Genomic DNA, 15,262 nt, shown 5'->3' on the forward strand with positions numbered 1-15,262 from the left:
GTAAGGAATCTTTCAGAACCCTGTATACCACTTATGTAAGACCAATCCTGGAGTATGCAGCTCCAGCCTGGAGTCCATACCTAGTTAAACACAAGACAAAGATAGAGAAGATTCAGCGGTATGCCACCAGGCTCGTCCCGGAACTGAGAGGATTGAGCTACGAGGAAAGGCTAAAGGAGCTGAACCTCACATCCCTGGAAAACAGAAGAGTAAGGGGAGACATGATAACCACCTACAAAATTCTCAGGGGAATTGACAGGGTGGACAAAGACAAACTCTTCAGCACGGGTGGGACACGAACAAGGGGACACAGGTGGAAACTTAGTACCCAGATGAACCACAGAGATGTTAAAAAGAATTTTTTCAGTGTCAGAGTAGTTAATAAATGGAATGCACTAGGAAGTGATGTGGTGGAGGCTGGCTCCATACACAGTTTCAAATGTAGATATGATAAGAGCCCAGTAGGCTCAGGAATCTGTACACCAGTTGATTGACAGTTGAGAGGCGGGACCAAAGAGCCAAAGCTCAACCCCCGCAAGCACAATTAGGTGAGTACAATTAGGTGAGTACACCTACATGAAGGTGTGCTTTGGAAGGTCCTAAAGGAAAAAATGAAAAACCAGAAAAATCCATGTTTCAACCAGGAATGTAAGGTAGCGAAGCAACTGAGTAAAAGAACATGGAGAAACAACAGAAATAACAACACCGGAGAGCAGGGAGAGATACCAGAGGGCCAAAAATGAGTACCTCAAAGTGAGGAGGGAAGCAGAGAGACAGTATGAGAATGACATCGCGAGTAAAGCCAAGACCCAACCAAAGCTGCTCCACAGCCACATCAGGAGGAAAACAACAGTGAAGGAACAAGTGATGAAACTGAGAAAAGGGGAGAACAGATACACAGAGAATGACAAGGAGGTGTGTGAAGAACTCAACAAGAGATTCCAGGTCTTCACAATAGAACAAGGAGAAGCCCCTGCACTAAATGAGGAGGAAGCAAACCAAGCAACCTTGGAGGAATTTGACCTTACCAGTGATGAGGTCAAAAGGTGTCTGTTGGAGCTGAATATGACAAAGGCTGTTGGGCCTGACAGAATCTCACCATGGATACTAAAGGAAGGTGCAGAAGCACTAAGTGTGCCACTCTCTATGGTGTATAATAGGTAACTGGAAACAGGAGACCTACCAGAAAGTTGGAAGACAGCTAACGTAGTCCCAATATACAAGAAAGGTGACAGGCAAGAGGCACTGAACTACAGGCCAGTTTCCCTAACTTGTATACCATGCAAGGTGATAAAGATCATGAGGAAAAGGCTCGTAGAGCATCTGGAGGGAAATAGCTTTGTAACACACCACTAACATGGGTTCAAAGATGGTAAATCGTGACTCACAGGTTTAATAGAATTCTATGACCAGGCAACAAAAGTTAGGTAGGAAAAAGAAGGGTGGGCAGACTGCATTTTCCTGGACTGCCAGAAAGCCTTTGACACATACCCCATCAAAGGCTGTTAAAAAAGTTGGAGCAACAGGCAGGAGTAAAAGGGAAGGAGCTCCAGTGGATAAGGGAGTACTTAAGCAATAGGAAACAGCAAGTAACTGTGAGGGGGGGAGACATCAAAGGGGCGAGATGTCACCAGCGGAGTCCCACAGGGCTCAGTACTTGGACCCATCCTGTTTCTAATATATGTAAACGATCTTCTGGAGGGTATAGACTCATTCCTCTCAATGTTTGCTGATGATGTAAAAATTATGAGAATTAAGACAGATGAAGATAGACAGAGACTACAGGATGACCTGGACAAACTGGAGGAATGGTCTAGAAAATGGCTGCTAAAGTTCAACTCGGGAAAGCATAAAGTAATGAAATTAGGCGAAGAAAGCAGGAGGCTGAACACAAGGTACTATCTGGGAGGTGAAATCCTGCAAGAGTCAAATAAAGAGAAAGATCGAGGGGTTGATATCACACCGAACCTGTCCCCAGAGGCCCACATCAAAAGAATATCATCAGCGGCATATGCTAGGTTGGCCAACATAAGAACTGCCTTTAGAAACTTGTGTAAGGAATTGTTCAGGACCCTGTATACCACTTATGTCAGACCAATCCTGGAATATGCAGCTCCAGCCCGGAGTCCATACCTAGTTAAACACAAGACAAATAAACAAATCCACAAGGGCCGTGACGAGGATTCGAACCTGTGTCCGTGAGCATCCCAGACGCTGCCTTAATCGACTGAGCTACGACATGGTCAAAAAGAGTTGAAACCAAAGTTCTACTGAACTTCCTGGATCCTGCAGCCTCTCCGAGACACAAACCTGGGTTTTACACAACTCCTCCATGCACTCGAGCTATGTCAGTAGGCCGTTCTCCCTCTGCCCTTACTTCATTACACACAGATATCACAATAACGTGATGCATCAAATGAACAAATCCACAAGGGCCGTGACAAGGATTCGAACCTGCATCCTCGTCACTGAACCTGAACCAGAAGTCTCAGTATTTTTTTTCCTATATACAGTACATTAATCAATGGGTAATCAAGAATATAATGGGTGAGGGGTGTGGATGTTGTAATCCACAAGTTAGGAGTGAATATTAGCCAGTGAATCAAGCACTTAACAAATGACGAGTGGAAGTACATGTTAAGAATGCAGACTGGTCACACAACGAGGTAAGGTCAAAAGGGATTAAGACAGCAATTGCCTACCCAAATGAATGTACCAGCCAAGAGGACAAAGGGTGATGTGAAGTTTCTAGGAACATGGAGATTTATGGTTCATCGGATTATACCTCCTTGGGATGTAATGTTTGAAGCTATGACTAGCTGGAGGCAGTCTTGTTGTAGGAGTGGTTCTGTCAGGCTCTCCTTATCTCCATCTGTGGCAGCGGCAAAGTGAACCGACCAAATGTGGGAACCTGATGTGATCTTGTTAACAGTAAAGTCTGCAGTATGTGAGTATTGAATAGAAGACTAAGATGTGAGCATTATAGTGATGCTTTGGTATTAGGGCCTTAGGGGAAGGTTACGAGTTCAGGTGGTGACCGGGGAGGTTTAGTGGGTTTATGGGTATGGGAAGCCGATTTAACCAGAGTAAATTAATGTGTTGTTCATTGTCCGAGTCTATTTTACGTAATTAAGTTGGAAAAACCTGATGGCCTTTAATCACCTTCCATATGTCCTTTCATTGAGTTCCTGTATAAACCTAGTGATACACCTCAAGGGTCTGGTGTGGAGAATTACATAGTGGTAGTAACAGTTTGTGAGGCAAGGCGTTATAGTTGTGTAATTACTGTGTTCGGAATGAACCTGGGTTCAGCGATTACGACATGAACCTTAAAATACCACAGTTTACACTTTGTTTCATTATCATTAACACCTATGATTATACCAGGAACTTATTCCCAGTAATATTTCTACCCAAGCCTGAGCTGCATGTGCAGTCACTCCAAGCATTTCTCCTTTTACCATAAGTGAAATGAGTGTTTTGACTCACATACACACATGTAATGTTCCATGGTTTGACCTCGCTCATACATTATAGCTCTCCTCACCACTTCTGCTTGTGCCCGAATATTTATAATTTTGCTTCTTATTTGTCTCATTGTTTAAAACACATTCAATGTCAACTTGGGGTTTTGATGTGGCGCGCTTGGCCAAGTCATTCACCACCTCGTTGAGCATTATTCCAACATGAGATGGAAGGACTGGCCTTGGAATGAGATGTGGGCTTCTGACTCTGGTTCCCAGTAGGCCAAATCAACTTGTGTGACTAATGTGACCCAGTAATGGGAAGCCATTTCAGTGAGACAGCTTCAGGGAGCCTCCAAGGGGCTCCTCCCAGAAAAGCTTATCATGCAATAGCTATATTTTTCATAAATCATACTTTTACTATTTTGTATTTAAAAAATATATTTTAAGCATCCTTTCAATGCACATACTGTATATATATATATATATAAAATCTAAAACTTAATGTTGTATTCAGACTGCAATGTCTAAAGGTAATGACAAGTAAAGACTGACTTGGGTATGGATCTCAAAAATCAGTTCAGTGATAAACATAGAGAAAGATGTCAATAATTTATTACCAGATATAAAATTTTATTGGTAAAACTCTACATATTTTATACAGCAGTAAAAACATCTATACAGTATATACCTAGAATTGCATTGATAAGTTGCATATACAAAAGAATAGAAAACGTCAGCTAAAAGTGCTAAAGCCAAATTAATTTTCAATTGATTCAATCTCCAAACATGTAAGCAATCTTTTTACAAACCTCATGTTCCCAACACATACATTATCATATTACAAGAAATTTTAGTTTTCTAAATATTATACATGAACTATTGTTATTCAGCACCTCATATCAAATAGAAAACAAATAAAAATTTGTTTTTAAAAATTCTAATTCAGAATTTTCATAAACTAGTTTGCTCAAGATAAATATATTTTGAAGAAAAAATTACAGTGCTTGGTATTCCTTTATAAGACTTCCTGCTATGACTAAACGTTGTATTTCTGATGTGCCTTCGTATATCTCTGTGATGCGAGCGTCACGGTAGTGTCTCTCTGCTGGCATGTCACTTACATATCCCATACCTCCGAGGATCTGTATAGCTTGGTGGCTACAGAATGTGGCTGTTTCTGATGCTGCCAGCTTAGCCATTGCCGCACACTGTGAAAAGTAGAAGAAAAATCGAGCATGAATTTCTGCCATTATATATGACTAAATAAATCTTAAAATACTATACACGATGAACAAATTACATAGTACAGTACTAGCATCACTGTAGAGAAACACTGTACCAAGTAAAGTAGACAACAACAAAGATAATTTATCTCCAACAAAATTTACTTCCAGCTTACAGTTTCTCTACATACTGCACCATACATTACTAATACATAGAAGTTTGATAACTAAAATAACAAACTGTAAAAATAATTAAGTACAGTGTGCCATAGATCTAATGACTCACACAAAATTGAATTCCTAAATGGGTCGACCATTTCCTGTTCAGTGGATCAAACATTTGCCTAAACCAGGCACTATGTTGGGTGGTGCCCCACCACACCAGGCACTATGTAGCGTGGCACAGTGCAGTGGCTAGAGGGGACCAGGTTCTGGTTCCTGGTCCCCAGTAGGCCAAAAAAGATCTCTGTGATGGCACCCAGTAGTTACGCACTATATCAGCATTGTAGTTTCAGGGAGACACAAGGGGATCTTCCCCCATCCCCAGGAATCCCAGATGAGACGATCAGAGAACATTGAACCAGCAAGGAATGGCTCCACCTGCTGAAAGAGGTGGAGCTGCGGAAAAACATTCAGGTTTGGATAATAGGCCAGAAGAGCCAGAAACCAAAGCTGAGCTGGCCACCATGGAGCCAGGAGGATCACCCATCCAAAATTTGGAATAACAGCTGGATGGAGGGGAGATAAATGATCCCCATCTTGACCAGTTCAATTGAAAGGCATTCACCACGAGAGCCTCAAGATTGGGGAATGGAGCCATGTAAGATGGAAGACACTAGTTCCATGCAGCTGTGAAAAAGGTCCATGTTATGGTGACTGAATGCCTCTCAGTGCCACTGGGATGGAAACAAGGGAGACCATTCGCAAGAATGTTTGAGACATCCCCACATGAACCATGTGGAGAATCTAACCCTGAAAATCCAGAAGCCTAGCTATAAGCAAAGTTCAGTTCGAAAAATGAAAGGACTGAAGCAATCCTTCATGGTTCAGACAATGATCCATCAGACAGGAGTCAGAATGGAGCAGAAGAAAGTAGCCCCTAGAGGAAGAAGAACCCTGTGCAAGGTCTGCCACACTGCCGGGCACATTATACTGTGTGCCTGAAGGTGGGGATACCCGCCCAACATCCCTGAGAGGCCTGGTGAGTGTTGGTCACAAAATCCAGGCCCAGGGCCGAGGCATCCACTAAAACCTTGAGCAACAGGGAAAGGAAGGCCCCACAGAACCGAATGCAGGAAAACCTGAAGAGGAAACTGGCGAACCAAAAGCTGCTGATGGGTAAATGGAACTTGCATTCAGCAATGCTGGTGGGAGTGGAAAAGTTGGAACTGGAGAAACCAGAACAGCACCTAATGCTGTTCTGGTTCCTCCAAACTCTATCCAAGGAAAATACCACATAGGCAAAGTTTAGGCTCCCACACAATCGCTCGATGAACGGCCGAAGAATTGGAAGCTTATCCAACACCAGATGGAGACAACACAGAACAGAGCATCAGATGGCAGGGAAAGGAAAGCTGGATGGGAATCCCAAATCAGGCCCAACCAAGTTTGAACCCAGGACATAACCAATGGGGACTTTCCTCAGTTCACCAGGAACTCACGCTTTTGGTTTCTTATTATCGAGAACAGGATTCCTGTTAGGCTTATCGAGGTTCTCCTAGGCTAACAAATGGTCTTCAAGGAACAATCCACAAATGTGGATTAACCTAACTCCTAGATACCTATTTACCTATAGGTGAATGGAGGAATTAGGTCCAGGGAAATGTGCCTATATGCCTCTGTCCTGAAAGGAAACCAAACCAGGACCTACTATTCTCTTCAAATTTTAATTATTCCTGTTACTCTAAGAATTATTTAATAAATGTTCTAAGGATTTGCAAAGTGTTGCACACATACAGCAGCAAATTTATAGAACTTCACCCCAGAGTACTGTACTTAGCTTCAGAATATTAGTACTATACTGCTTATTAATATATCTACAGTATAAAGAATGTGTTGGTGTATGCTGACCTTGGAATACGGTTTTCCTTCATCTTTTAGAACAGCTGCCTTGTAGGTAAGAAGTCGAGATGATTCAATTCGTAATGCCATGTCTGCAATTTTTTGCTGTGGAAATATCACTATTAGCCACAATGTAAAATCAAATTCATTAAGATGTGCTTGATATATCACAGAACATGAAAAAATACCAATTATTAACACTAATTAGGAACTACAACAAGGTAAGTTGAAGTGTCGGTTTTAAATTACAGTACTGTATATGTATTTATATAATTATAGTGTGTGTGGAAATTCAAATTATGTTGGTTGTGGAACAAAAAATTGTGAATATGTTCACTTTTGGGACTTCCCCAGTAAGAATCCTGCTTATCTGCATGTCTGGCTTATCCGGTAGGGGTCCATCCCATATAGTTTGGATAAGCAAGCTCATGCTGTACCCACATTAATAGCTTGGCTTTAAAATATAGACAGTACAGTACTATAATTGGGTTAAGTGACAAGCAACCATTCTTAAGTCAAGATAAAATTAACACACAAGAACAATTTAACCTCATTAGTGGTAACAGCCAGTAATATACTGTACCTGGATTAGCTGCAGCTTCAAGATAGGAGCATTAAAAGCCACTCTCTTTCCTGCATAATCCATGGCACAGTCAAAGGCAGCCTGGGCTATACCAAGAGCTTGCCCAGCTACCCCAATCCTTCCAGCATCTGTAAATTTTGGTTACTTATTTATAATTCCTTTAAGTAATACTTTTAAATATTCCCTATATCAAAATATTGTTTAATAAATTATCATTAAGGTATGAAATTCAGACGATTGGTCAAGTAATGCATACAGTGCCTGGGAGAAGTTATTTCTAACCTACATGCCATAGTTAAACCAGAGATACAACAGATGATTATTCTTATAAGTGGCCATAATATACCATAAGACTAGCAATTTCTTCTATAATTTCAACATTACATAGACACCGGAAAATATTTGTGAATAACTGTCTGATATTTTCAATGATCTGTGGAACCTCGGTTTACGAATGCTCCTGATTACAAAATTTTCGGTATACGAAGGCAATTTCCTCATAAAATTTGACTCGGTATACAAAGTTTGCCTCGGATTACAAGTCATTTGTTAATACTCGTTTGGGTCAAGCACATGGTTCTGCTGGGCGCGGGGCGAGGTGCGGTCAGTTTACCAGTGTATCTCGCCTAGTGACGACCGCGCTTGAATTTCTTGAAGATTTTCATAGTTTTTCTGCTCTTTTGGTTTCTGAACATAAAAAACCAGCGTTGAATGTAATGAAACGCCATTTTCTGGGTGAGTCCCGGAGGCTCCCCGGAGCTATCTCAGGTTGATATGCTAATGTCAGACTTTGGTATCAGCCATGTGTATGGAGTTCTTAGGCCTACCGGGGACCACGGCCAGAACCGGGCCCCCTCAGAGAGGCAAGGGGAGCAATGGCCTATAGAAGCCCCCGTGTGGTTCGAAGCATTCTATGTCTGCCATCGACCGGAACAGGCACCCAGAAAAGTAAGCGCCTCAAAATAAACCCCTATTCTGGTTAAAATTGCTACCAAAAGCCGAACTAGTGGATAGAACTCCCCAACAGAAAACAAGCAAACTAGTGTGACGTCACACCCCGCCACGCCGCTGTCTGCACAGCTCCCCCCTCCCCGGGAGGGGAAAGGGGAAACCCCAGACCCTCCACGCCGGCTACCCACACCTCAGTTCTTGAGGCTGGATGTCAAAAACGCGAAAAAAAACGCCGACCGGAGGGAGGGAGGGATGCCGGGGAGCCTCCGGGACTCACCCAGAAAATGGCGTTTCATTACATTCAACGCTGGTTTTCTGGGGGGAGCCCCGTCGGCTCCCCGGAGCTAACTACCCACAGACGGAAAAAGAGGGACTTACCCGGGAGGCAGTCGTCGCTCACTCCTCAACTCGAAGCCGAGACAACTGGCTGCAACCGCCGACCCAAAGCAACACAGGCCCGACGGGGCCCAGGGACATTCACAAAGTAACGAGCAGCCAGGACCCTGTTCGACTGCCAAAAGCCCCGCGCCCGAATATCAGACCAAGACATATTCCCAAAGACGGCAACAAGAGCTGCGAACTTACGAACATCATGGGCATGGGGATAGACCGCAGGCTGGCTGGACTTAATAATCCTGCGGACGACCTGGGAGACCCGAACCCGCGAACAGGGAAGAAGGGAAACCGGATCAACCCACAGCGCGTCCTCGGACACAGAAGCCGTGGCGCGCAAATAACGGCGAAGTGCCGCAACCGGACACAAAACATGATGCACCCCCGGCCTGACCAACCAAGCATCAACCACCCATGGACCCCTCCAGAACGCACCAGTCTCATTCTTCGCCAGAAAAGAAGGAGACGGCTACAAGCGAACAAAATAATCACCACGACCAAAAGAGCAGAAACCCCTGCGCCGGAGGAGAGCATGAAGCTCCCCTACCCTACCCCCAGAGGCCAAAGCCAACAAGAAAAGTGCCTTGGAAAAACAATCCTGGACCGAAGGGGCCACAACGAAACGAGGAGACGAAAGGAAAGCGAGCACTCTGTCCAAAGACCAGGACGGCTCAGGCGGCGCATGAGCAGGCCGAAGGTGAAACAATGCACGAGATAGTTTGCGAAACGGTGCAGATGTAACATCGATACCGAAGGCAAGCTGAAGCGGCTCCGCCAGCGCCGCACGATACGAGGCGACAGTGTTAGGCATAAGATGACGGTTCTGAAACAACTACGAGAGGAAGGACAAGACCACCTGAACAGACAAGGAACTAACACGACGAAGACGCAAAAAGAAACACAAGGACCGCCAGGAAACTTCATACTGCCGCCGAGAAGAAGCCCTCAAGTGGGACACCAACAAGTAGGCCACCTGATCACCATAGAGATGATGATAAACTCAAGTCAAAAAAACCCATACGCGAAGACTCGAGGAGAAGATCGAACCAGCCACGTGACGTACCGGCCCGATCTGCTGAAAGAGGCAGAGCTGCGGGAAAACCCTCGGGTTCGGACACCGAGCAACCAGCGCCTGAAACCAAGGTTGGGCCGGCCACCAAGGGGCCAGAAGGACAACTCTCCCCTGGTAAGTCTCTAAGCGAGTCAGGACCTGGAGCAACAGACGAACTGGGGGAAAGAGGTACAGGAACCCCCACCTCGACCAGTCTAGCCAAAAGGCATCGACCCCGACGGCCTCGCGATTGGGGAAGGGCGCCGCATAAACGGGAAGACACCGCGACCACACCGATGCGAAGAGGTCCACCTCGGGGCGCCCGAACGTCTGGCAAAGCCAATGGAAGGACTCGTCGTCGACCATCCACTCCGTGGAGAGGGGAACGAAGCGAGACAGAGCGTCGGCCAAGATGTTGGACACGCCCCGTACGTGAACCGCGAGGAGAGAAAAACCCAGAGAACTCAGCATACGAGTCACCCGAAGCGACCAACCCCAAAGAGACAAGGACCGCATCGAATCCCCGCGGTTCAGGCAATGAACCACCGGAGAGCAGTCCGAATGGAGCCGAATCGTCGATCCGCGGGCCACCCGAATCCTCCCCAGAGCAAACCACACTGTCGCGAACTCCCGCACCATGCTGTGAGCTCGACGGAAGGACGGATCCCAACGCCCCTGGCCGGCCTGGTGAGCACTGGTCACAAAACCCCAGCTGAGAGACGAAGCAACCGTGTACACATCGAGCGAGGGCTCGGGTAGGCGCCAAGGCACTGAACCCCGAAAAACCCAAAGAGGAAGCCGGTGACGCAGCAACCGACGCAAGGCCCCCGGGGGTTGAACTCTGCGATCGAAAGAGAGGCGGAAGGGGGAACCCCGAAGGAAACAGAACAGCCAACGAAGCCAAACCCGACCTGGCAGGTAGACCACCATCGCCAAGTTCAGGCTCCCGCACAGCCCCTCGAGCAACCGCCGGGTGACCCGAGGGGCATCGAACTGGCATCGACGCCCAAGCTACAAGAATCATACAAAACCCAGGAGAGGCAAAGAGAGCAAAAGGCCATCAGTGAAATAGAGAGAAATCCGAAATATTTTTTCTCCTATGCAAAATCAAGATAAAAAACCACATCTAGTATCGGGCCCCTGCGAAAGGGAGATGGAACTTTCACCGATGACAACAAAGAAGTTAGTGAGTTACTGAGGAAGCAGTACGACTCTGTTTTCAGCGAGCCATTAAATGCACTGAAGATTGATAACCCAAATGAATTTTTCATGGATATGATACCAACATCAAATCATATATCAGACGTCGCCCTATCCCCACTAGATTTTGAAGAAGCCATAAACAGTATGCCTATGCACTCTGCACCAGGCCCGGATTCTTGGAACTCTATATTTATCAAGAACTGTAAAAAACCACTATCGCAGGCCCTTCACATTCTGTGGAGACAAAGCCTAGATACTGGCGTTATCCCTGACATACTAAAAACAGCAGAGATAGCACCACTCCATAAAGGAGGAAATAAGGCAGAGGCAAAAAATTACAGACCGATAGCACTAACATCGCACATCATAAAAATTTTTGAGAGTGCTAAGAAGTAAGATCACAAAATACATGGAATCACAGCATCTCCATAACCCCGGACAACATGGTTTCAGAACAGGGCGCTCTTGCCTGTCGCAGTTGCTGGACCACTATGATACGGCATTAGATGCTATGGAAGACAAACAAAACGCTGATGTAATTTACACAGATTTCGCAAAAGCCTTTGATAAATGTGACCATGGTGTTATTGCACATAAAATGCGTTCAAAAGGAATTACCGGAAAAGCAGGCAGATGGATCTACAATTTCCTGACCAACAGAACCCAATGTGTAATAGTCAACAAAATAAAATCCAGCCCATCAACCGTGAAGAGCTCAGTCCCCCAGGGTACTGTGCTTGCTCCAGTACTTTTTCTCATCCTCATATCGGACATAGACCAGAACACAACCTATAGCACTGTATCATCCTTTGCAGATGACACTAGGATTTTCATGAGAGTTGGCAACATAGAGGACACGGCAAACCTCCAATCAGATGTTGATCAGGTCTTTCTATGGGCTACAGAAAATAATATGGTGTTTAACGAGGATAAGTTCCAGCTCATGCACCATGGAAAAATTGAAAATATAAAAACAGAAACCACGTACAAAACTCAGGCAAATCATAACATAGAACGAAAAGGCAATGTAAAGGATCTGGGTGTATTCATGTCAGAAGACCTTACCTTTAAAGAACACAATAAAGTAGCCGTCACAACTGCAAGAAAAATGACAGGTTGGATAACAAGAACTTTTCACACTAGAGATGCTATACCGATGATGATACTCTTCAATACGCTTGTGCTCTCTAGAGTGGAGTACTGCTGCACAATGACAGCCCCTTTCAAAGTTGGAGAAATTGCTGACCTAGAGAGCGTGCAGAGATCCTTTACTGCTAGAATCCACTCAGTAAAACATCTAAATTACTGGGACCGACTAAAGAACCTAAATCTGTACTCCCTTGAGCACAGGCGGGAGAGATACATAATAATTTACACGTGGAAAATAATTGAGGGGCTGGTCCCAAACCTGCACACAGAAATAACATCACATGAGACCAGGAGGCATGGCAGGATGTGCAGAATACCCCGTTGAAAAGCAGAGGTGCAACAGGTACTCTGAGAGAGAACTCTATCAACATCAGAGGCCCGAGACTGTTCAATACGCTTCCACTACACATAAGGGGCATAACTGGCCGACCCCTCACAGTGTTCAAGAGAGAACTGGATAAGCACCTCCAAAGGATATCTGATCAACCAGGCTGTGACTCATACGTCAGGCTGCGAGCGGTTGAGTCTAACAGCCTGGTTGATCAGTCCAGCAACCAGGAGGCCTGGTCGATGACCGGGCCGCGGGGACACTAAGCCCCGGAAGCACCTCAAGGTAACCTCAAGGTAAGGTAAGGTAAGCGTACCCACTCCAAGACGACTCGACAGAGCGCAGGGAAAGAAACCAGCCCTGCCAGCCCAGACCCCCCCCAAGGGGGGACGGGCCACCCAACGCCACCGCAGGCCACTAGACACGACCCGAAAGGCCCACGAATCGTGGGACCAGGCGCGGGCGAACAGCGTAAGCTGCCCCCCCACCGCCCCGTCAATGGGGCAAACCGCGAAAGGGCCGGCGACCCTTACGAGACCCAGAACCCCGCACAGAGTGAACACCGCGCCGACCAAACGAGGGAGGGTCCGCAGAAGGAGCCGAACCCGAACCTGACACCAGAGGCCTACCACGACGAGAGGAACCCCGAGCCCTGGCACGACCCTTCCGGGAAGACCCACCCTGGGACCCCCAGAAAACCAACAAGTCCAACATCGGACGACAAGCCGCTGACGCAGCCTGAATAAACTGCACCACGGCCGACTCCTCAAACAGAAGAGGACAAAAAGGTGAAGAACGCCTAAGAGCCAGAGCCCAAGCAGATTCCACAGAGGAACCTAGCACCGTCTGCCGACACACGAGACGGGAAGCATAAAACAGGGAAACCGCATCCTGCAAAGTCGCCGTGAACAGCTTCAACAAGGCAACCGAGGACAAGGTGCCAGCCCCCGGGATGGACCCAAGCGTCCTCACATCCTCCACGAGCCAATCCGAGGACAGCTCCAGGAGGGAAAAGAACCCCAAGGCCGAAGCCAAAAGGTGTCGGGCGTGCAAGTCCTCCGCAATGAGCGCCGCCGAAAGGGTGGGAACCTGCACATGGAGCTGAATAACGCCCACATCGCGGGGAAGGGCAGGGGCAAACAAGCACTCATTCAGGTACTCAAGCTCGCCCCCCAGGTAAACCTGAAGCACCGTGGAAGCTTCCCGCCACTCCAGCGTGCGGGAACGACAGAAGGCATGCCAGGAATCCAGAACAAATAAGGGGCAGTCCGCTAGCCAGGAAGACTCCGGAACCTCATAATGGAGCCAGAAAGGGAACAAAGTCCCAAACCTGAACTCAGATGGATCCATTTCTGAGGCATAATCCGGGTCACGCAGGAGGTAAGCTGCAAAGGCCGCCGCACCACACCAGGTTGGATGCGATAAGCCCAAAACCTCCGGAATGACGGAACCGATGTACCCGGGGGAACACGGAACTGAATCCGGGGAGGGGCCGACACCAAATCCAACTCGTACGCAGAGGGGGGAAAAGAAAACCCCACGCCTTGTAACAATAAGCCCCGCTCAGAGGGAAGAAAAACCCAGGCGGGGTCCAGCGGGGCCCAAGGTCCCCAAGTCAGCCCCTCCCCAGCCTCGAGGTCCTTTACCACAGAACCCGAGGCCGAGTCCTCTCCCCAAGCCCCGACCCCACAAGACAAGGATGGAGCAGCCGGAAAAGCTGGAGGAAGGGGGGCCCACTGGTCAGACCCAGAAGCTTCGGCCGGGAGACAAGACTTGAATGCCTCTGCCGCCCCCCCGAAAGGGGCACCCCTCCGAAGCTGCCCGAGTCTCGAGATCAAGTAACCCCTGCTCCGACCCCGAAACCCTCAGACGCTTCGGGGACGGAAGCAGGGGGGGGGAGGGACCAGAACGGACAGAAGGGGAAGGACGAGGAGGTGTGGACTGAACCAGGATCGAAGCGACCCCCACCCCAAAGTCCGGGTCTCGAAAAGCAAAGCGGGGCAGCCCTGGGGCATCCGGGTGAGCAACCAACCGAGTGCGTTGCAACAGACGAAACCTAGACTGCAACGCACGCGCCGCCTGTACCCGAAGAGAATCATCAGAGGATTAGGTAAATTGAGTCACAAGCAAGCAGCAACACTCACAGGACTCAGGGTCGAAAGTATCACCGACCCAACAGGCAGCGTGGCAGCGGCAAAAACAATGAGGGTCACCCTGAGACAAGGGGACCGAGCAACCCTCAAACTCTCACACAGTGAGTGGGGACTCCGGGGTCACATCCATCGGACCCACGCGCCCCCTAGGGGATTCCCAGGGTCCTGAGCGTTTACTTTAAGAGGACTCGAGCTCGGGTAGTCCCAGGCAGGGCACTGCTAACCAGCGCCCGAAACTACCAAGCGAACTTCTATAGCTGTACCCCAGGGACGTGTACACTCACGGGGACCTAGCAAGGGGCGCCACCGAGGAGAACAGTGGAAGGGCAAAAACAAACTGAATAAAATGACAGAACCCCCCACCAGGCAAAAACAAAAAGAAAAACAAACCCCAGCAAGAGGACACCGAACCCCAAGGAACAGAGCCAGCCGCTATGTCGGGAATAAAAGCTGTGCAGCACCCTGCACCCCCACCAGTGCAAACTGCCTCTTACCCACTGGTAACAAGGGAGAACAAAACACCCAAGAGCCCAACAGGCGGCCGAAAAACCGAAAGGTAAAACGGACCAGCAGAGGCAGACCCCGAGGAGCCTGTGGAAGGTGGCCCCAAGCCCCAAGGGCAGTACTTACAGGGCACCTAGGGAAGGCAGCCCTAGGCGCATGCAGCCCGAGTACTGAAGATAACTCCTGGCTCTCGCAC

At 47.7% G+C, this 15,262-nt stretch overlaps 1 protein-coding gene across 1 annotated transcript in view; it reads right to left on the reverse strand.

The window, feature by feature from the left end:
• Positions 1-4,073: 4,073 nt before the first annotated feature.
• Arc42 (Activator-recruited cofactor subunit 42) overlaps positions 4,074-15,262 on the reverse strand; it is a 49,749-nt gene continuing 38,560 nt past the window's right edge. Inside the window, exons 7-9 of the mRNA XM_045744955.2 lie at positions 7,335-7,462; positions 6,761-6,856; positions 4,074-4,675 (exon numbers count right to left, since the gene is read on the reverse strand). Coding sequence (XP_045600911.1) covers positions 4,463-4,675; positions 6,761-6,856; positions 7,335-7,462 — 437 coding nt within the window. The 3' untranslated portion in view covers positions 4,074-4,462. The remainder of the gene's footprint in view (positions 4,676-6,760; positions 6,857-7,334; positions 7,463-15,262) is intronic.

The sequence above is a fragment of the Procambarus clarkii genome, chromosome 8 (genome assembly GCF_040958095.1).
Source record: "Procambarus clarkii isolate CNS0578487 chromosome 8, FALCON_Pclarkii_2.0, whole genome shotgun sequence".
Classification (NCBI taxonomy): domain Eukaryota; kingdom Metazoa; phylum Arthropoda; class Malacostraca; order Decapoda; family Cambaridae; genus Procambarus; species Procambarus clarkii.